The sequence below is a fragment of the Symphalangus syndactylus genome, chromosome 21 (genome assembly GCF_028878055.3).
Source record: "Symphalangus syndactylus isolate Jambi chromosome 21, NHGRI_mSymSyn1-v2.1_pri, whole genome shotgun sequence".
NCBI lineage: Eukaryota > Metazoa > Chordata > Mammalia > Primates > Hylobatidae > Symphalangus > Symphalangus syndactylus.
In genome coordinates, this window is record NC_072443.2 from 45,966,884 (window position 1) to 45,988,070 (window position 21,187).

A 21,187-nucleotide genomic window follows, 5' to 3' on the forward strand; every position below is an offset into this window, starting at 1 on the left:
CTTCCTCATACTAAATCACCAACAGCAACCTACTTATCACAGAATAGGAGAACTGAACAAGTGTTGGCAAGGATGTGGAGAAATCGGAGCTCTTGTTCCAGTTGTCGATGGGAATGTAAAGTGATGTAGCTGCTGTGGAAAATAGTGTAGCAGTTCCTCAGAAAATTAAAAATAGAATGACCACATGATCTAGCAATTCCCCTTCTGGTTATATACCCAAAAGAACTGAAAGCAGAGTCTTAAAGAGATATTTGTACACCCTTGTTCATACCAGCGTTATGCACAATAGCCAAAAGGTGGAAGCAACTCAAATGTACATCAAAAATGAATGGATAAACAAGATGTAGTATATACATACAGTGGAATATCATTTAGTCTTAGAAAGAAAGGAAATTCAAACACATGCTACAAGGTGGATGGCCCTTGAATACATTAAGCTAAGTGAAATAAGCCGGTCACAAAAAGACAAATACTGTATGAGTTTAATTATACCCCAAGCAGTCAAATTCATGGAAACAGAAGGTAGAATGGTGGTTGGCAAGAGCTGAGAGGAGGAAAGAAAGAAGAGTTATTGTTTAATGGGTATAGAGGCTTAGTTTTGCAAGATGAAAGAGTTCTGAAGATGGATGTAGTGATGACTGCACAACAATGTGAATGTATTTCATACCACTGTACACTCAAAAGGTGAAGATGGCAAATTTTATGTGTATTATACCACAACTAATAAAGATTTCTAAAACTTATGAGATGTAATTTCACCCTTTCCTATTGCTAAAGATCACAAATTAGAAAACACGTTGACAAAAGCTACGCGAAAATAAGCACTCTTGTGTTGATCAGAGCATAAACATATAATCTCAGGGGAGAACAATTTGCAACTATTCTTCAACCCTTTGGTCAAGCAATTCTACTTCTAGGAATATAGCTTACTCCCACCTGTGTGATATGGCATATAATCAAGGTTTTCCATTGCAACAAAATATTGGAAACAACATAAGTATCCATCAGTAGTGGTCCAGAAATATATATATATTATCGTCATCCAATAGAATACAATAGACTAATATGCAACTGTTAGCATGAGGATACTCATTACATGCTGATACAGAATAATCTCCAAGGTAGTCATATGTGCGCCAAACTGTACATAGTATGCTACCATTTGTGCTTAAAAATTAAAGAAAACAGAATATGGGTCAATGTTTTTGTTTAGTTTTGTCTAATGTAACTTTAAGTAGAGGCAAGAAACTGGTAACATGTAACAATGATCACCCCTGTTACATCTGTGGAAGAAAACTAGACAGCTAGGGGACAAGGCTGGGAGGGAGACTTGCTTTCCACTATTTATCACCTTTACCTTTCAAATTTAGTACCATCTACATTTAGTACCATGATCTGTTCAAAAATATTTATTAAAAAAAGAAAAGGTATAGTCTAGAAGGAAAAAAAACATAACAGACACTTCTAGCCCAATGCCCTGCACTGGGTGCTATGAGAGCAGAGGAAAGAAACACAGATGGCTTCTAGACAACACCGTCTGGGGAATACATTTCTGCTATTCGATCAAGAATAGCTGTGCAACTTTTCCTGGAAAGAATTGATTTGTTTTTATCAACAGACCTATGAATTTAGTGGACAGACCTGTGAATTAATTCACTGGTTAGGTTTTCCTTTTTGCATTGCCTGTTAAAAAGCTATAAGCCAAACTCATGTCCCCCTCAGTGCAAATTGGGCCGATTTCTAGGGCAAGCATTTAGCACTGGCCTTGTCCCTGGCTCTGTATCATACTCCTGTATTTGATTTGCATTTCCACCTGTTTCTCATGTTGGTCATCTTTCCTTTGTATGGCCATACCATCCTGAATGTGCCTGATCGCATCTAATGTTGGTCACCTCTCCTTATTCTTTGCTTCCTTATAAGCCACTAAGCAGCCTTTTTGGTGCAGTTAGGGTAAGTGCTTGGGTGGTGAAGGAGGGAGGAGGGAGAGGAAGAAAGAAGATAGAAGTTATAAAGCAAAGCATATCCTTTTTCTTGGCTTCATCATGTAGATTAAGTGAATTGCTCTCAAAGTGTGGTCCTTGGGCCGGCAGCATTGTCATCACCTTATGTTGTTAAACATAAAAATTCATGGGTTTCATCCCAACTTACTAAGCCAGACTTTCTGTGGATGAGGCCCAGGAAACTCTCCGGGTGATTTTTACTACATTCAAGTTTGAGAACCACAGGAAAACAAAAGGAAGGCTGATTTCTAAGCGTAAATGCAATACTCTCCGATTGCCCCCATCGTGCCTGTTGTGTTGGTCAAGATAAATAATACTAGCTACTGCAATAATCAATCCCTCAAATTTTATTTTTTGCCAATATCACAATCCAATGTAGATCAGTTGTGGGAGAGGTGTAAAGACAGCTGCTTTACTAGTTTATTAAGCAAACCAGGTCCCTTCCATTGTAAGACTTTGCGATTGTCTAGGCCCTTGGACATTTCCTCTGGATCCCCTGCTGCTAAGAAGGCAGGAGAGAGAGGAAAGAGAGGAGACTACAGCAGCCAGAGCTGGAAGAAACATCTTTTCTGCCCACAGTTCCATTGGCTAGAAGCCAGTCTCATGGCCTATCTAACTGCAGGGGAGGCTGGGAAATGTGACCTATCAGTGGAGCTAAGAGCAAAAGGAAATGGTTTTGATGAAGCTCTGGCATTGTCTCTGCACACCTGAGAACCCAAGTGAATCCCAAACTCCACTTCTAGGTCATGTTTTGGTGAACATGGGTTTTCAGTTTCCTTTTCTAATCAAGTTTTACCTTTTCTTTTTTGACTCTAGCACTATGGGACTGAGTAACACTCTCTTTGTGATGGCCTTCCTGCTCTCTGGTAAGAACCTTTCAGCTTTGTTAAGTCCTGAAATCCTACTGTCTCCTGATGAGTCTGACCACAGCAAGCCCAGGCCTGAGACTTGGTGGGTTTTACTCACTTTCTACTGAGCGTTGTACAAGACCACATGCAAAGAAGACTTTCCTGGAGAAGAAGGAAGTGTTATGATTGAGAGCAGCTGATGGCAGGCAGCTGGGATGGAGCTCTCCCCCCGGTGTGCTTCTTCCTCCTCTGCAGCCTCACATCAGTGAGCCTAGATGCTCAGAGTAGGGTAGCCTGGCCCATCCCATGGGGATGGTGGAAGGCTGCTGCACTGAGGCCCCTGAGACTTGACTCTTTTGTTCCACACATATTCTCTTCTGGTCTTCTCTGACCCTGTTTCTGTCTTTCTCAGGCTCCTAGGAAACAACTGATGGAATTCCAAAAGTCTCCCTTCATACAGAGGACTGGCTTTCACGTCCCTGACTTCCCTACCCTCTCTCACTCCCTTCTCTATAGCCCATGCACATACATCATGGTTGCCATGGCTTCCTGACAACTATGGATCTTCAGCTAATTGTGATTGTGTCAGCTGATTTATAGTGGAGCCAATGAAGCTGAAGCTTCAGAGCCCTGCATTTGCACAACCCTTTCTAAATCCCCCTCAAGACCCTGTGAAGGGCCCCCGAGCAGTGTGGTCACATGTCTTATGCTTTGGTAAAATTTGAATAAGTAAGATATTTTAACCACAAAAAGTTATAACCACTGTCTCCTTCCTCTGCAACTTTTCCCTCCATGCCGTTCTCCACCTGTCTGGTGGTGTTAGCAGTCAGGGGCATTTTGTATTTGACTTCTACATTCTTTTTTTTAACTATCCATCACCTCCCTTCAAAATTTTAACAGCATCCAGCCTCACAAAACTCAGATCTTCCCTGTTTACAGTTCCACTTTGAGTTTCAGTTTCTTCATCTATAAACAGGAGTTGGCTGCGGTCCCTGCCATGTGTCCTGTGACTCAGTGTCTTGTAGTTACTCCTGGCCCACCCCTTCCTGCTGCTCCTTGTCTCCACCTGCAGGCCTGAGAGGGAAGCCACCCCACTAAGACAGGGAGGCGAACTGAGCCTGAAGTTTGGCTACAGCACCCACAGGCCACCAGCCATGAGTTCACCTCCTCCAGATGGCCATACACCAGGCCCTTGGCCACTGTCCTCATGTCTGCTGTGGATGATGAAGAGTCAGGGAACTACAAAGAGATGGTCCCTCAGATCCATGCTGGCTGGGATAAGCTTTTTGGGATTTCTGTTTTCTGCTTAGCACCTTGAGCTTGTGGAGTCCTTGAGTGTGAGGTCTGTAGATGTGCCAGCTGATCACTGACTTAGGTAACAACAGCAGCTTCCAACCCCCAGGGCCCATGACCTGCTACCTTAGTTCCTGGGGAGGTGGGAGGTATGTGTGTGTCAGAGAGCAAAGCAAGAAGACAAGACTCTAGAGAACATTATCCAATAAGATTCCCTTCTCATCCACTTCTTATTTATTTATTTATTATTTTTTTGAGACAACATCTCTCTCTGTCACCCAGGCTGGAGTGCAGTGGCACAGTCACAGCTCACTGTGGCCTCGATTACCTGGGCTCAAGCAATTCTCCCACCTCAGCCTCCCCAAGTGCTAGAATTATATGCATGAACCATCGCACATGACTTATTTTATTTATTTGATAAATGCATATATACACAGAGTCATGAATTGTTTAACAACAGGGGTACGTTCTGGGAAACACACTGTTAGGTGATTTTGTCAGTGTGTAATCATCATAGGGTGTCCTTACACAAAACTAGATAGCATAGCCTGCTCCATACCTAGGCTGCCTGGCACAGCCTGTTGTTCCTAGGCTACAAACCTGCACAGCATGTTACTGTGCTGAATACTGTAGGCGTTGTAACACAATGGTAAGTATTTTTGTATCTGAACATATCTAAGCATAGAAAAGATACAGTAAAAATATGGTGTTATAATCTTATGGGACCATCATTGTATACGACTGAAATGTGGCTGTGCAGTACATGACTGTATATGTATATGTGTGTATATATATATCCCTTACTTTGTGCCTGGTACTGTTCTGAGTACCTCATAAATATTAACTCATTTAAGCCTCGCAATAACTTTCTGCTTTAGGTCTTGTTATTATTTCCCATTTTAAGATGTGGACACTAAAGCCCAGAGAGGTGAAGTAATTTACCCAAGATCGACAGAGCTACTAAGTGGCAGAGCTTGGATTCACACTCAGCAATGTAGATTTAGCATTTGTTCACTTGACTCTTCTCCTAACTCTGTGGTAAACCACGAATAAGTGGTAAGACTTCTTCCATGGGGCCTGAACAGCTTTGGTGGATAATATAGTTTCCGCCTCATCCATGTTCATCCAGTGCATCCTCCCCATCACCTGCAGCTGACACCTCAGTTGACCCAAGAGCTTGGGCCCAAGCCCTTCTCATCAAAGTGACCAGCCCAGCTCTCAAGATCTGGGAGAGAAGGAAGAAAAATGCCCTGGAAACACATTTCCAGAAAACACTAAACTGGAACACCATTTCCCACCAAATTTTCTGACTCTGCACACTGAAAGTGAGAAAGTAAAGCCGAGACACTCTATGAAAACTGAGTTCAGGTGTCACCTTTGCCCTTGACTTGCAATTGACACTTCTTAGAAATTTCTTTGCTCCTGAGAAGAGAGTTATCAGTATTGAAAGCAACAACCTCAAATGGTAACCGTTTAAGTTTTGTGTTGGTGAGATAATAAGTGACTAAATTTTTGGCAGTACAATTTTAAAGTGGAATAGAAAGCCCATGACATCAGATTAGAAAATAACATTGCCAGTAATTCACACACGATGAAAAGCAACAACAAATCAGATTCTATTTGAATTCTTTCTTCTCAGGGCACACCTCTGCTTACGGGGCTGATGAACAGTGACCCAGCTACAGGGCAGGCGTCCAAAGGGAGAAAGGAGATGCAATTGGCCCAAATAATCCACCCCCAAAATGTAGAGCTGAATAATTCATTTCATGGCATAGAAATAGCAATACAGTGAAGCAATTATGTTTCACTTTTCCCTCCCTTATATTTTGTGTCCTCTGTCATGGAAATTTGACACAGTAGTATTTGCTGCCCCTGCTCTTGAGGGTAAAATTGGATGGGAGTTTAAGACTGAAATGGGCACCTGTGGCCTTGCAGAATTAGGTTACAGTTTGTGCCTTGTTTTTATAAAGTGAAAGGAATTTCTAGTGCCACTTGCTGAGGCACCTCTAACTTTCAAGCTCTGTTTGCCGCTGTCCTGGCACCCCCATCACACTTTTAGGCTGGAGCCAGAGAGGTTTTCGAAAAATCAGTAGCTCCCATATCAGGAGGAAGTATCTTTCCAGTTTGAGTTTCGGTAGCTGCTTTCTTTTTGTCTGAGGGTTCTCTGGGTCCTAGGGCTTCTCGTTTCTCTTGAACAACACCTCTAGTTAATTTCATGTACCTGGAGTGGTAGTTGGAATATTTCTTCACTTTAAGATTTTTTTTTTTTTTTGCGACGGAGTCTTACTCTGTCGCCCAGGCTGAAGTGCAATGGCATGATCTTGGCTCACAGCAACCTCCGCCTCCCAGGTTCAAGTGATTCTCTTGCCTCAGCCTCCCAAGTAGCTGGGATTACAGACACCTACCACCACACCCAGCTAATTTTTGTATTTTTAGTAGAGACCGGGTTTCATCATGTTGGCCATGCTAGTCTCGAACTCCTGACCTCAGGTGATCTGCCCGCCTCGGCCTCCCAAAGTGCTGGGATTACAGACAGGCATGAGCCACTGCGCCCTCAAACCCTCATTCCTGTGGAAAGGTCCACTGTTTTCCCCCCAGGTTTTTGCAGATATCTGCGTGGATGGTTACTTTTGACTCCCATTTCTTGCTGTTGTTGATAGCCCTCATTAAAACCATCACCCGGAGGTAAATAGACAGCTGAGACCTATCATTCCCAAAGAATTGTCATGGAGCCTAATAGTTCTATTGGATTCACCCCTTTATGTTAAGCCACCATTTCAGTGTTTTTAAAAATAGATGTATCTTATCTAGTAGGGAATATCTTACCCCCATATTAGTTGATTGTTTCAGGAGGGATTTTAGTGGGTTCCAGAGAAAATGAGCAATCAGACAAGTTGATTTAGTGGAAGACAATCACTGAATAGGATGTGTATAGGGTTGTTTGGGAGCAAGAGTGAAACTGGTATGGAACAGAGAGGCTCCCAAGGCAAGCAGACATTTTTTTTGGAAGGAGCAAGTGTTTGAGAGACTGTGGCTTATTTTTCCTTTGTGAGATGGGAGTTTTAATACCATTTCCAAAATATGTAACCTGGTATTTTGTCCCCAGAAGTACTGTTGAGATTTATGGAAGCAAAAAACTCTGTCACCCAGGCTAGAGGAGTGCAGTGGTGCCATCAAAGCTTACTGCAGCCTCTAATTCCCAGGTTCAAGAGATGTTTCTGCCTCAGCCACCTGAATAGCTGGCACTATAAGTACATGCCACCATGCCTGGCTAGTTTTTTTTGTTATTGTTTTGTTTTGCTTTAGAGACGGGGTCTCGCTTTGTGCCCAGGCTGGTCTTGAACTCCTTTTAAGTGATTATCTCATCTCAGCTTCTTAAAGTCCTGGGATTATAGGCATGGCCTATCTATTTTTATGTTTTATAATTTTTTGTACTTTTTGATGTTACTTCAAATATCTTTTTAAGTATCCTAAATATACTTATTTAAAAATTTTTCAAGTAAATTTATCTATAAATTATTGATTTTATGTCAATAGACATTGTTCTCTATCATTAATAATGTTAAAAATAAATTAAAAAACAAAAACAAGTAAATCAATCAATGCTTACCACAGGCCAGTATTTGATCCAACACTAACTCAAATATTCATTTCTTTAATCCTCACAACAAACCTATGAGATAGGTACCATTATTGTTCCTGTTTTTTGCAAGAGGAAACTGAGACACAGGGGAGTTAAGTAATTTGCCTACAGTAACACAGGCTGTGAGTAGTTGAGCTGAGATTGAACTCATGCTGTCCAGAATCCATACTATTAGTTATAATAGTGTACTGCCCTACAGCTTCCTGTTTCACAGCTACGTGGCATTACTTTATGTGGATGTATCATTATTTGTTAAACCATTTAACTTATTTCCAGTGTATTGTTCTTATAAACAATGAATATCTGTCTACCTCTAATTTTGTGCACATGTATCTTTTTGTAGAATGAATTCTTAAGAAACTGAGTTGCTAAGTCAATGCTTAAGCCCATAATTAATTTTCTTACATATTACCAACTGTCCTCCAAAAAGGTTGTACCAATTTAGAATTTTACCAGCAGTACATGACAGGACCCATTTTCCTAACACTCTCGCAGACTCTGGGTATTACCAGTATTTTTTTTAATATGTGCCAATCAGATGGGCAAAAAGAATGGTTTCTCACTGAGGTTTAAATTGCATTTCCCTAGTTATTCTTGAGATTTTTCCATTCATTTCTTCAACAATTACTTACTGAGTGCTTCATATCTGTAAGGGACAATTGCAGGTACTGGAAATGTCACAGTGAGGAAAGGTGACAAAGCCCCTGCTGTCATGGAGCTTATTCTAATGGGAGATGTCAGGTGCTCAGCTGAGCTGGGAGAGAGAGAGCTGAGTTGTCAGGTGTCAGAGGAGCCAATTATAGCAGCAAAACAAAAACACAATAGTTCAGCTTTTAATCTCTTACTACGACGGTATAATCAAGAGGCTAAAATGGGAGGAAGGGCAGACTCTGCCTGCTCCATTTTCCCACATAGAGTGAGTATACCAGTCAAGGGTCAGGTGAATCAGTGCAGACTTAGAGGGTCACCTTACCATTGAAGAAGCCCCGAATGAAAGGCTCTAGCAGTTTTATGGACCTGGGGGTGGAGGAATCCAAGGGTGGGGAGAATTCATGAGGAAAATGAAGTGAGAGGGCCAGGAGTGGAAAAGTACAAGGTACTGAATTAGCGTGGGGAATAGTGTCTTTAGGGCTAGGAGTGAAAAAAATACTAGGTACTGAGTCAGAGTGGAAAACAGTGTCTTCAAGGCAGGGAGTGGAAAAGTGCTAGGTACTGAGTCTGAGTGGGGAAACGTGTCTTCTCCATGATGAGGAAGCTTCAGCAGAGGTGCCTGAAGACCTCACCCCAGAGCCTCAGATAAAGAGTCCTAAGAATGAGGGTGCCTGGGCTAAGACTGCAAGTATGTGAAAAAGCATGACTGGTGGGAGGCTGAGATCTTGACTGCAACCCCCTTCAGAGACTGCCATGCACTGACTGTGCACCAAGTCTGGTGTGGAAAGGGCAACTTCCTCAGCAAGGCTGGTTAGATTAAGCCTCTTTAATTGCCTGTGGTCAGGTCTGAAAAATCACACATAGATTTTTAATCAGAACACAGACCTCTCAGGACAGACAGACAATAACCAAACATACCATGTCATGTCATGATAAGTACCACAATAAATATAAGTCAGCATGAGGGACAGAATGCCAAGGATGCTATCTTCAATAGAATGGTTAGAGAAATCTCCCTGGGAGGTAGCATTTAATGAAAGACCTACATGAAGTGAAGGAGTAGCTGTGAGACTGTCTAGAGGAAGAACCTTCCGGACAGAGGGAACAGCATGAAAAGAGGACTTAAGACAAAGCGTGTGATCTTTTGGAGGAATGTCAAGGGAGGCAGTGTGGCTGGGGCAGAGTAAGCGGGGGAAAGAGGCCTGATAGGTACTGGGGACCCAATTACATGAGGTCTTATAAGGCCAGGGGAAGGACTTTGGATGTAGTTCTCACTGTGAGGGGAAGGGATCTGGATATAATTTTCAGTTTGGTAGGAAGGCATCAGAGGCTTCTGAACAGGAGGATTATGTGATTGGAGCTGTATTTTTAAAGGATCATTTTGGCTTGAGAAACTAGACCCTGGGACAAGGCTGGAGCAGGCAGAGGAGTTAGGAGACAATTACATTAGTCTCCTCCACCCTTTTCTTAATATATTGGAGTTCAGCTCTGGCTGTAGTAGTTCTAGATCTCCTCAGACCACTTGTGTAGAGCCTCTGTTGGGTATTTTGGGTATACAGATGATTCATCTTGGTTATACAGATGATTTAGATGATTGTAGACAGAAGTGGGTTGTCTGGCCATTCCCAGACAGGGAAGCATTCCTTGAGATAGAGTAGAGGAAGGCTGAACGGGAGGAAGAGAGTACCTGTTGCTATCTAGATAGAGACATCCAGCAGGAAGTTGGATACAGGTATCTGAAACTCTAGTGAAAGTTATAGGCTGGCAATAAGCACCTGGGAGTTATTAGCTTGTACTTGACAGTTGAATCCATGGGGCTAGAAGAGAAAAACCAGGAAAGTATGGAGAATAAGAAGACCAAGAACATGCACTCAAGGTTACCAAAATTAAAGAGTGATTTGAGAAAATTAACGAGGAAATCAGAGATTGGGAAAGAATAGAGCATTTCAATGAGGAGAGATGCCAACACTTACATTTGACACAGCGGTCAAATGAGTTGAGATCTCAAAAGAGCTCAAGTCTTGGCCATGGTGTGAAGTCACCAACAACCTTTGTCAGGGAGTTTCAGTAGAGAGATGGGGGTGGGAGGCTGGGAGTAAAGGCAGGAATTGCTGCTTACTCTTTCAAGGAGTTTGACTCCAAGGGAAAGAGAAGCTAAAAGCAGTAGCACAAGGTTTTTGTTTGAAGTAACGGTGGTGAACCAGGTGAATAGCCTGGAGGCCGAGTGAAGTGAGACTGGACACTGCAGATTTGGAATGTCACCAGTCTGCACAACTGAATAATTTCCTCCAGAACTGCTCAACTGCCCAGTTGTAAGAACAGACATGTAGACCAAAAGTAGAGTGTCCCCAGGGTAAATTTTATAGAGACAAAGGGGTGTGTTTATTGAAGTTGTGGCAAGGGATAATTACAAAGATATACTATTGTTGCATTGTCCAATATAATAACCACTAGCCATATGTGACTACTAAAATTTCAATTAGTTAAAATTAAACAAGATTAAAAATTCAGCTTCTCAGTCATACTAGCTATGTATCAATTGCTCAATAGCCACAGGGGCTGGTGGCTATCATATTGTTCAGCACAGAGATAGAGCATTTCCATTATCACTAAGAGTTCTTGTGGAAAACACTGCGCTACAGGGTCTGGATAAAGCTGAGGTCTTGATGAAGTTGAACAACAGATGTAGAAGGAGTAAGCAAGAGCAAAACCTGGATGAATAGGAGGTTGTCGATGGAGATTAGTATATTGAGATTAAGATTCTAGGGACTGAGCTGCTCCAGGTGAAAAGTTTCAGGGTTATGTCATAAAAGGGTGGGGGGCAGCTGCTGAAATAGTCTGTGGGTGAAGACCTGTGGAGTTGACAAGATCAAAGAAATTTGAGGCAAGTTTGTTAGACTCATTCATGAAGAAGTCACCCAAATTGTTAGCAAGACCTTGCATCTAATACCAAAATCCTCATTGAGCAAGGTGGTAGTGATTTAGTAGCTACAAGCAATGAGAGAGTCAGACACCTCAAAAGGGGAGGGTGTTGCTCAAAGTCCCCACAAAGTGTGATAAAACAAACAGTAGCTGGGGCTGGAGCAAGTGGCTTCCTTTGGGTGAAGCCAGATTTCACTGAAATAATAACCTCAGGGGAAACAGTGAATGAAGGAGTTAAAGGTGTGGGAGAGTTTCCTTGTAGTAATTAATGGAATGAGGCTTCCAAAGGGCCAAGGAAAACTTTGGAGGCAGTTTAGTAAAAGAAGGAATTTTTTTTAGTATAGGTAAGCATGGGAACATAAGGAAGAGATAATTCTTAAATATATAAGATATGCATTTGGGGATAGTAGCCAGGGATCACTGAAGTCCCAGTGGGGTCAGAGACTTCATAAGGTTAGCAAATTACGGTTTTTAAGTGGCATTCCAACAGTAGAGTATGTTGCTCAGGAAGTCCTTAATTATCCTTTGAAACAAATTCCTTCAGCTGATTATGAAGGCATCTAGCTGGATTCTTGAGCGACTTGTTCCTGACATCATAGCAACCCACTGTAACTAGACTTCAACCATTCCTCTTACCTAAGTGCTGGGGAAGGGAGAGATTCTCAATGCTTGCCCACCTATGGAGTCCCAGAAAGTCCAGTTGCTCGGAGGCTTGAAGTCTGGGGTCATAAATTGGAAGGCCTGAAGTCATTTGGTGATCACAGACCTTGAGCCAAACTTTCCCCATTTAGTCAGAGAAAGGATTAGCAGCATCCCCCATGCCTAGCTCTGTGTGAGATCATGGAAGCCAGTGGTTGGTGAGGTGCTATGGTGTATAAATTGCAAAATACTTTCAGTTCCACTCAGAATGGATTTCAAAGTGATTTCCACCCCATGGGGAGGAGAGGGAGTCTGGGGAGGGATGGATGGAAAAAAATTTTTCCTGTCATTTTCTGTGATCTACTCTAGAGACAGAGGCAGAGATTCTCTATAGCAGCTGCTCAAACTATAGCTCTTGTTAAAATGGAGGTTCTGAATCAGTAAGTCTTGGGTGGGGCCAGAGATTCCGTGTTTCAGACCAGCTCACAGGTGACGTGAATCTCATTGGTCCATACATCACACTTTCAGTTGCTAGGTGAAGAAGGGAGCACTCAATGAATGGAAGAGAAAGCCGTTGTAATCTTTGAGAGAAGGGGCCTGGGTCAGTAGAGTTAGACTGGTCTGTGAGTGGAGAGAATGGATGGGAAGGAAAGAAGATACTGTGAGGCTCTACAGAAAAAAATATATATATATGTAAATCAAGAAGACAGAAGCAGCTAAAGACAAAGTCATTTCCAGGTCCAGAAGGCACAACTGAGAGCTGAGTAATAACATAACATTGACTGTTAATTGGCAGAATTTTTAACTGTGTGTTTGGTTTCTCCATTAGGTCATCTGTCCTATATTACATGACAATTTAGACTAAAACCAGTATTTTCCCAGAGACAATGCTAGAAGCTTTTACAGTAGGTGGCACTCTTGCATTACATTAAGAGCTCAGCAAAGAAGATGCAGAAGCCTCAGGTTTGCCTTGTAAGGTGATTAATAAACACACTACATGTTCCTTAGGTCTCCCTTTCACTGTCAGGGTACCTATATAGATTTTCCCTCCTCCCTCCAATACAGGTACGCATCCTCTACAGGTGGTGCATTTTATACCTCAAGTACTTCACGGGGTCCTAGTGAGTGTAATGAAATAGGCAGTGATTCATATTTGTGCAAACTCCCACTGATGCCTGCTGTCTGCTTCCCTAAGATTTCAAGACCACCACCAACCCCTTGATCATGTGTTCTCACTGGGCCACTCTGTACACAGTTTAGTTTGACAAGTGTATGTCACTGTTATTTGTCCTTCTATTCCCCTTTCAAGAGAAACCACATCAATTTAATTACTCCCCCACTAAGAACTCTTCAAATGAAACTCCTCTCGTCTCTCTCATCAACCCATCTCCTCCCTTTCCTCCTCAATGTCAACATGCCTTCACATAAATCCTGAATGATGAAATTATATTTAGAACTTACACTAACTTCCTCTCCAAGGTGGCATCTAACTTCATATTAAGTAAGAAACAGCCTTCCCACTCTCCACCCCCATACTTCTCACCCACCACTGCTTACTTTTTTGTGTGTGTGTGCCAAGTCTCAAGTAATTCTGTAACCTAGAAAAGGTCCTACACAAACCCTGTGATCATTCACATTTAAGTAGCTGGGTGGCCCACATCCTTCCCACAAACCCCAAAGTGCCCTCAAGGACTAAAGCCTTTCTCTGAACTCTTCCAGCCTGATGTCTACGGTTGTAAAATTGTCCAGGGTCAGTGCATACTGGGAGCAGCAAGTTTGTGGTGCCTGGGGTTTCCCCAATACTCCCAAAGCACATCCTCACCTGCCCATCTGATTCATTTCCAGCATTTCACTCATGTGCCTTAAATGGTCATTGACCACCGCAATCCCAAAACAACCATCAAATTTGCCCAGTTCTCTTTCTGATCTCTGAAAGAGCTTAGAGAGGTCACTGAAAATAAAGGCCTTGGTTCACTATTGAAGTCATTTCTAAAGCATCTGACATCCTTGGGAGTGCTGGCCATGGGAGCAGCAGTCATAGGGGAAGTTCTGTAAAGGGAGCTATTTGAATTTCAAAGATATTACTCAATGTGATTCCCCAACCAATGAAGTATAATAAAGGGGGGCTATAATTTATTATCATTATCAGCAATCTTTTCACCATAGCAGACCAAGGAATATGTGGATGGGGGGTGAGGGGAAAGCTTTTGGTGATGGTGTAGAAGTTATGGAACCTGTAACAGCTACAGTGATGAGAACTAAAATTAAGGTTATACGAAGGTAACTGGTGGGTGAATGGGTTAACTCTACTGGTTTTTCCCTGTCCTGCAATTTAAATTCACAGAACCACAGTACTAGAAAGACCCTTAGAACATTTAGTCAACCACTTCATTAATCAGATGAGGAAACTGAGGCTCATAAAGATTGCAGTTTGTACAAGGCCACATATTTAGTCAGCAGTGAAGCAAGGACAAAGGTCCTAATCTCCAGACGCCAAGTATGTGTGCACAGTTCCAGAGCTTAATATCTTATTCTTCAGCATGATTACTGATAAGATAGGATCTGGGTATTGTATAAAGAGAAATGGAGGTTTTTTCCCCTTTCCTCTTGTTTCTCCCTCCCTAATCCTTAACCTTCCTTTTTAGGTGCTGCTCCCCTGAAGATTCAAGCTTATTTCAATGAGACTGCAGACCTGCCATGCCAATTTGCAAACTCTCAAAACCGAAGCCTGAGTGAGCTAGTAGTATTTTGGCAGGACCAGGAAAACTTGGTTCTGAATGAGGTATACTTAGGCAAAGAGAAATTTGACAGCGTTCATTCCAAGTATATGGGCCGCACAAGTTTTGATCCAGACAGTTGGACCCTGAGACTTCACAATCTTCAGATCAAGGACAAGGGCTTGTATCAATGTATCATCCATCACAAAAAGCCCACAGGAATGATTCGCATCCACCAGATGAATTCTGAACTGTCAGTGCTTGGTATGTGGTCAATGGTGTGGGTTCAGATTCTTAGCCTTCTCAGATGAGACTGCAAATGAGTTAGAAAAACATTGGAGGGGGACTTGAGGGGCCCAGGGGGAAAGGGGAGCCTATAGAAAGAAGGCAGAGGACAGCCACTTCTGGGAAGTGCATTTGAAGGGAGTGTAGAGTCTGGGAGTAGGGAACTGAAAGTCTTTTGTACTTTTTATAGTCTGCTTCTGAAGGATCAGTACAAATCTGCTTTGGGGAAAAAATAGAGCTAATTGAAGAAAGATAATATGGCTAATTACCCATGGTAAAAACCATGGGTAATTTGGCCATTACAAAGTTTATATAACCATAAAGGCCTCAGATGTCTTACATTCATTTTTTCCTTGGGTCCAAGATTTTTCACCTACTAAATCTTTGCCTGGAGCTCCTAGCAAAGGGGACAGCTGACACATTTGGGTTTTCCCTTCAGTCTCCTCTAGGCTGCTTATGAGTTGTTTGCTGCCACGACCATGATCCTGGTAGACAGAAGGGAAAAAAACCCAAAAAACATAACCCACAAACTTACAAACCAGCTCCTCTGCTTCACCAGACCTCAGAAGGCCTAAATGCCACTACAGATTTTTTTAAAACTATCACGTGATAGTTTACTGAGAATGATGTTTTCCAGTTTCATCCATGTCCCTACAAAGGACATGAACTCATCATTTTTTATGGCTGCATAGTATTCCATGGTGTATATGTGCCACATTTTGTTAATCCAGTCTATCGTTGTTGGACATTTGGGTTGGTTCCAACTCTTTGCTATTGTGAATAGTGCCGCAATAAACATACGTGTGCATGTGTCTTTATAGCAGCATGATTTATAGTCCTTTGGGTATATACCCAGCACATTGTGCACATGTACCCTAAAACCTAAAGTATAATAAAAAAAATAAATAAATAAAAAATAAAAAAAAACAAAAAAAAAACTATCACGCAGTAAAATTATTTTTTTTGTTGTTTTGGTATACTGTTCTACTGATTTTATAGATCATGTATAGATTTAGGTAACCGCCACAGGACATAGAGTGTTTCTATCACCCTAAAAATTTCCCTTAGGCTATCCCTTCATAGGGATCCCTGTCTGCACTCATAACTCTTGTTGGGCATCCTATAGTTTTGTCTTTTTTGACAGTGTCACGTAAGTGGAGCCATACAGTATGTAACCTTTTAAGACTGGCTTCTTTAGTTTAGCATGCCTTCGAGATTCACCCAAGTTGTTGCACATATCAAGCTTGTCCCTTTTTATTGCTGAATAGCATTGTATAGTTTATCCATTCAACTCAGTAAAAGACATTGGGTTGTTTCTGGTTTGGGGCTCTTATGAATAGAGCTGCTGTAAACATTCATGTACAGGTTTTTGTGTGAACATAAGTTCTCATTTCTCTAGAGGAAATACCCAGGTGTGGTATTATTGGATCCAGGTTAATTTTTTATGAAACTTGAAAAGGCAACACCTATTCTAAAACCATAGAGTAAAACAGAAGCAAAAGTAAAAATAGAATGGAGAGCTGCTCCCTTTGAACCCTGTGTGATTTAAACTAGGCTGCAGGGCTTTAGGAACAGTTAACCAAGTGCTAAATCCATGTTTTCAAAATGTGGCCAGGTACCATTGGAAATGTTTCAGGTGGGACACAGATAAGCATTTTGAAAAGCCATGTCGTATTTGTTTTAATGTATATTAGAAAAACTCTAACTTACGCAACATGTGATTTCACAGATGTTGTTAATAAAGCTAAATACGGTCTAGCAATTCACCTTCTATAGACCACATAGAGTCCAAGAAGAGTGCTCAAATAGTACACTAACATAGCAAAACTTATGAAGATGACACGCAAATGACAGACCTTTTAGTAAGAATATACTAAATTATAAATTAGTTTGTAGAACCTGCAAACTACCTAGTAACTATAAAAGAACAAGAGATTATTTCTGACAGAAGGCACATGACACAGGTCTAGGGGCTCCATGCCAGTGATCCTGAACAGCCAGAAAAGTGCGAATGGCAAGCAAAGGCAAGAGAAACACTGTGTTTATTAAGATCATGTATTTTTCCCTAAAATAGCTGGATTTGGCCTCTTAGAGTATGTTATGAAGACACTTTGATGCTCATGCAAAAATCAGTGTTCTGAATTTCGAATTCCAAAATCTCCACCCACTCACTTACCACAATCCTGCTTGGGTTTCTGAAAGATATGACCCAGGGCATCGCAGCACCATGAACTCTGTCAGTTCCTGGTGAGGCTTCAGCTGAATCCCTTTCTGCTCTCTTAGACTGGTAAGCTGGAATGTGCCCCATGGGACCCCTGGGCCCTAGAGGTCAGACCACTTCTCCTTACAAAGACTCTACTCCCTGGAAACAGTGGCTTCATTGTAAATCTTTGGTGACTCAATTACAGCCCTCATGTCACTTAGAGAGCACTCCCTTGATTTGGATAAGCAGGAAGTAAGCATGGCCGCAAACTCTATTGTTGAAAAATAAACATGAAGTCATTACGCGGCACTCACCTTGGGCTGAGGGCCACATTTTAGACACCCTGAGGCTCCCAGGTGTGCCCCGGTGTGCCCCAGTGAGCCCCAGATCAAGTACCCAGTTATTTGCTATTCCCTCCTAGATACATCTAAACTTAGGTTGATTTTTTTGTATCTCTCTTCTACTTTCAGCTAACTTCAGTCAACCTGAAATAGTACCAATTTCTAATATAACAGAAAATGTGTACATAAATTTGACCTGCTCATCTATACACGGTTACCCAGAACCTAAGAAGATGAGTGTTTTGCTAAGAACCAAGAATTCAACTATCGAATATGATGGTGTTATGCAGAAATCTCAAGATAATGTCACAGAACTGTACGACGTTTCCATCAGCTTGTCTGTTTCATTCCCTGATGTTACGAGCAATATGACCATCTTCTGTGTTCTGGAAACTGACAAGATACGGCTTTTATCCTCACCTTTCTCTATAGGTAAAGCTGTTTTCCAAGACTATTTCTTTCAGCAGGTATTATACACAAATGCTTAAGGCAGATCACCCAATGTCCCCGACTTGCTAGGAAACCTCCAACTGGGCCATTTTCTGATGCTGTTAGGAAGGACCCAGATGGAGGGCTCCTGCTTCTCCTAAGTGATGCAGGGTCCAGGAGGCTACGAGCCTATGTTGCACTTGAAGAAATATGCTTTTAGCCCTGAAACTGACTTAGTCTCTTGGTTTACCTTAGGATGGAGGATTCTGAAGTTTTGATTAAAAAACGCAGGATTCCTCCAGGCTAGAATTCTTTCTTTGATTACAACACATACATGCACTTGCACACACACACACACACACGCACACACATGCACACACACCATGCATACATGCAGACATAGAAATGGTACTTATTGTGAGTATAGAACCATTTGGGACATTATTGGTTGCAGGAGTGAAAACAAAAAGATATGACGCCCCCTCTGCCCTTGAGGACCTTCCAGTAGAATCAGAACCCTATAATGTGCACACATGAAAAACTTGATTTTTAAAAGGTTGAATTGGAATCTAAATTTTATTCCATGGAAATATCTGACTAAATTTAAAACAAAAGTGACTGGTAATGAGGAGTTTTATGGGCATTCAGAGGTAGGCAAGATCCCTGAGGGTCAGGGAATGGTTCCTAAAGGAAGGGGTACCTTGTCACATGTAAAATAAATTATTGGGGTTAATAAATGTGGTAAGGAGGGGAGGGCATTCTGGATGACAGGTTCCCAAAACTGTGATGACTTCCTTAGCAGAAAAAATTTGAGACAATATGTGGGCTCAGCAGGTGAAAGGACCACTGTGGATCAGCTGTATCTGACATAAGTGCAGGAGGTATGTCAAAGAAAGCCTTGGAGGCAGAAATGCTTGTGTGTTCACAAGTATTCTTCAGGGACCAGTTCAGTGGAGGAAAGGATTGAAACTAAGCAGTAGCCACTAATAGGAGCCTGACATTTTAAAGTCCTGGTTTTACCCAGGAGGGCATGTGTCTATATTTGACTCCTCTTTTAAGAAGCTGTAACTGCAAGATTCCCTCCTGGAATAAAGGTGGTCTGCATCTACCCTGTCCCATCACTGCTTGTGCTGACCTTGACCCCCACATCTGCCTTCTTCTTACCTTGACCCCTTCTCCAGCGATGACTTCTTGGCTTGCCCCCTCCAGTGACATCCATCCAACTCCTTGCTCCATACCCTGGCTTTGTTGCCTCCTTTCTCCCAGTGTCTTGTTGTTCAGATATAACTTGGTCTGTGAACAGCCCCTGGGGCCAATCCCCATGAACCAACTTTACAACTGGGCCTATCTCATCTCCTGCTACTGACTTCTCCCTACTCAGACACTTCAGCTTCTGGGAGTCCAGTAAATGGTGGAGCCCCTCGTCCTGTCCCAGTTGCTTCTCCTGTATCCTCTGTTGGCTAGATAGAAGCCTCTCCAAGCTATGCCTGAAGTTCAGTACCTCCTTCAATGTGTAATTAGTTTGATTGGTGGCCATCTTGTGGCCACCAACATCACCATATATGACATGCCCCAGGGCCCTCTGTTACAGCTCCCATAGTCTACAAATTAACAGGGGCTTGCCACCACTATAACCTCATCATGGCTCACCTTCCTGCTGCTTCTCAACTACTGTTCTGCCAAACTTCTCCAGGTACCCCCATCTTCAGAAATGTTTCAGCTCTAGCTGCCTCAGAAAGATGGGGCTTGCCTCTCTGGGTTTCCCATTCTATCGCTTGATCAGAGATAGGTTAGACCCTGAGTCAAGGGACCTTTTTTGCATGTTAAAAGGTAGCAGCCTCCGTGTTAGTAAGTATAACCCCTAACCCCCTTTATTGGAAGTGCCAAACTGGCTCAAGTGGGATAGATGAGGACAGACTCAAAAGGAATTAAATAAGGCCTGCAATGCCAACAACTTCTTAACATCCCAGAAACAGGGTATGTGTCTACAAATTATAGCTAAGCTAATAGATCAGCTGGTCCTAGTTTTCCTGAAATTTGGGATTAGCTACCAGAACTGTTCCCAAAAATGTCTTTAAAGTGGGCAACACAGTTCTAAGTTTTCCCCCACAAAGCCTGTTTCCCAACTCCCCAGAAACTTAGGAGTTCTCATGTAAGGAAGTAGGTCCTGAAGGAGTGAAGGTTCTTCAAGGCATGAAGAAACATCAAAGGTTTTTTAGTAGATGAGATATGCTGAAAGCCATGAAGAGGAAACCTACTGTGACCTCAGTAGGAAAAAACTAAACAAACAAGCAAATGAGAACTAGAGGTAAGGGCCTGTGGAAGCTGTTCCATTTGTCCAAATGAGAGGTGTCTGGAGATGATAGTGGACAGAAGAATCATCACGAGAGGAACTTCAGGGCTTAGGAACTGACTGCAGAGGGGGGCAGGATAGCAGGCACAGCACAAATGACTGCACGTGCAGAGAGCCTCAGTGCAGACACCTCACCCAGATTCCAGAATCACGGGCCAGGCTGACCCTCTTCTTCCTGATCATGGTTGGTGTTCTCCCCACCTCCAGGAAGGCATGGCAGCTCAGTCCAGGCATTTGGCCAGAGGCATGGGCTTGATTCTTACGTCACTGCTGAGGCCCTGAGACTGGGACTTTCTATGGCCTCATATTGTGGATTTCAGGCTTCTCTGGCCTTAGAGCCCTGGGGAGAGGCTGGCAGGTAAATAAAGAGAAGAAACCTTTTGTAAATGACTCTCCTGGCTGATTGAAAATTTGTGGTCATTTGTAGAGCTTGAGGACCTTCAGCCTCCCCCAGACCACATCCCTTGGATTACAGCTGTATTTCCAACAGTTATTATATGTGTGATGGTTTTCTGTCTAATTCTATGGAAATGGAAGAAGAAGAAGCAGCCTCGCAACTCTTATAAATGTGGTGAGTCAGTCCTTGTCCTCCCCACAGACTGCCACTTTGCACCTACTTTCCAATCAGCTGGCTGCCTTCTGGAGCTTGTTGACTGAGCCTAGACTGGCAAAAAGTCAGGAAGTTGTTGGGAAAAAAGGTTTTCCCTTGGAGTTTTGAGCCTATACAGACTGGCAGCAGCTGATAATGTTACTATTGGACTTCAAAGAAAGGCAACACTTCTAACCTCAGGTTTACAAATGTACTTCTGGTTTCCAGGGAAAACTGATTATTACTTGCTTTATCTACCTCACTTCATGAGGTT

The 21,187-nt window shown here is 42.4% G+C and overlaps 1 protein-coding gene across 5 annotated transcripts in view; it reads left to right on the top strand.

The window, feature by feature from the left end:
• The window catches only part of CD86 (CD86 molecule), a 64,065-nt gene that overhangs the window by 31,509 nt on the left and 11,369 nt on the right, over nt 1–21,187 (top strand). For 4 of the 5 annotated variants that reach the window (XM_055260723.2, XM_055260719.2, XM_055260724.2 and 1 more), the window contains exons 2-5: nt 2,817–2,866; nt 14,642–14,977; nt 17,672–17,974; nt 20,752–20,895. In XM_055260723.2, coding sequence (XP_055116698.1) covers nt 2,817–2,866; nt 14,642–14,977; nt 17,672–17,974; nt 20,752–20,895 — 833 coding nt within the window. The remainder of the gene's footprint in view (nt 1–2,816; nt 2,867–14,641; nt 14,978–17,671; nt 17,975–20,751; nt 20,896–21,187) is intronic. The other variant, XM_055260722.2, reaches the window with a different exon arrangement.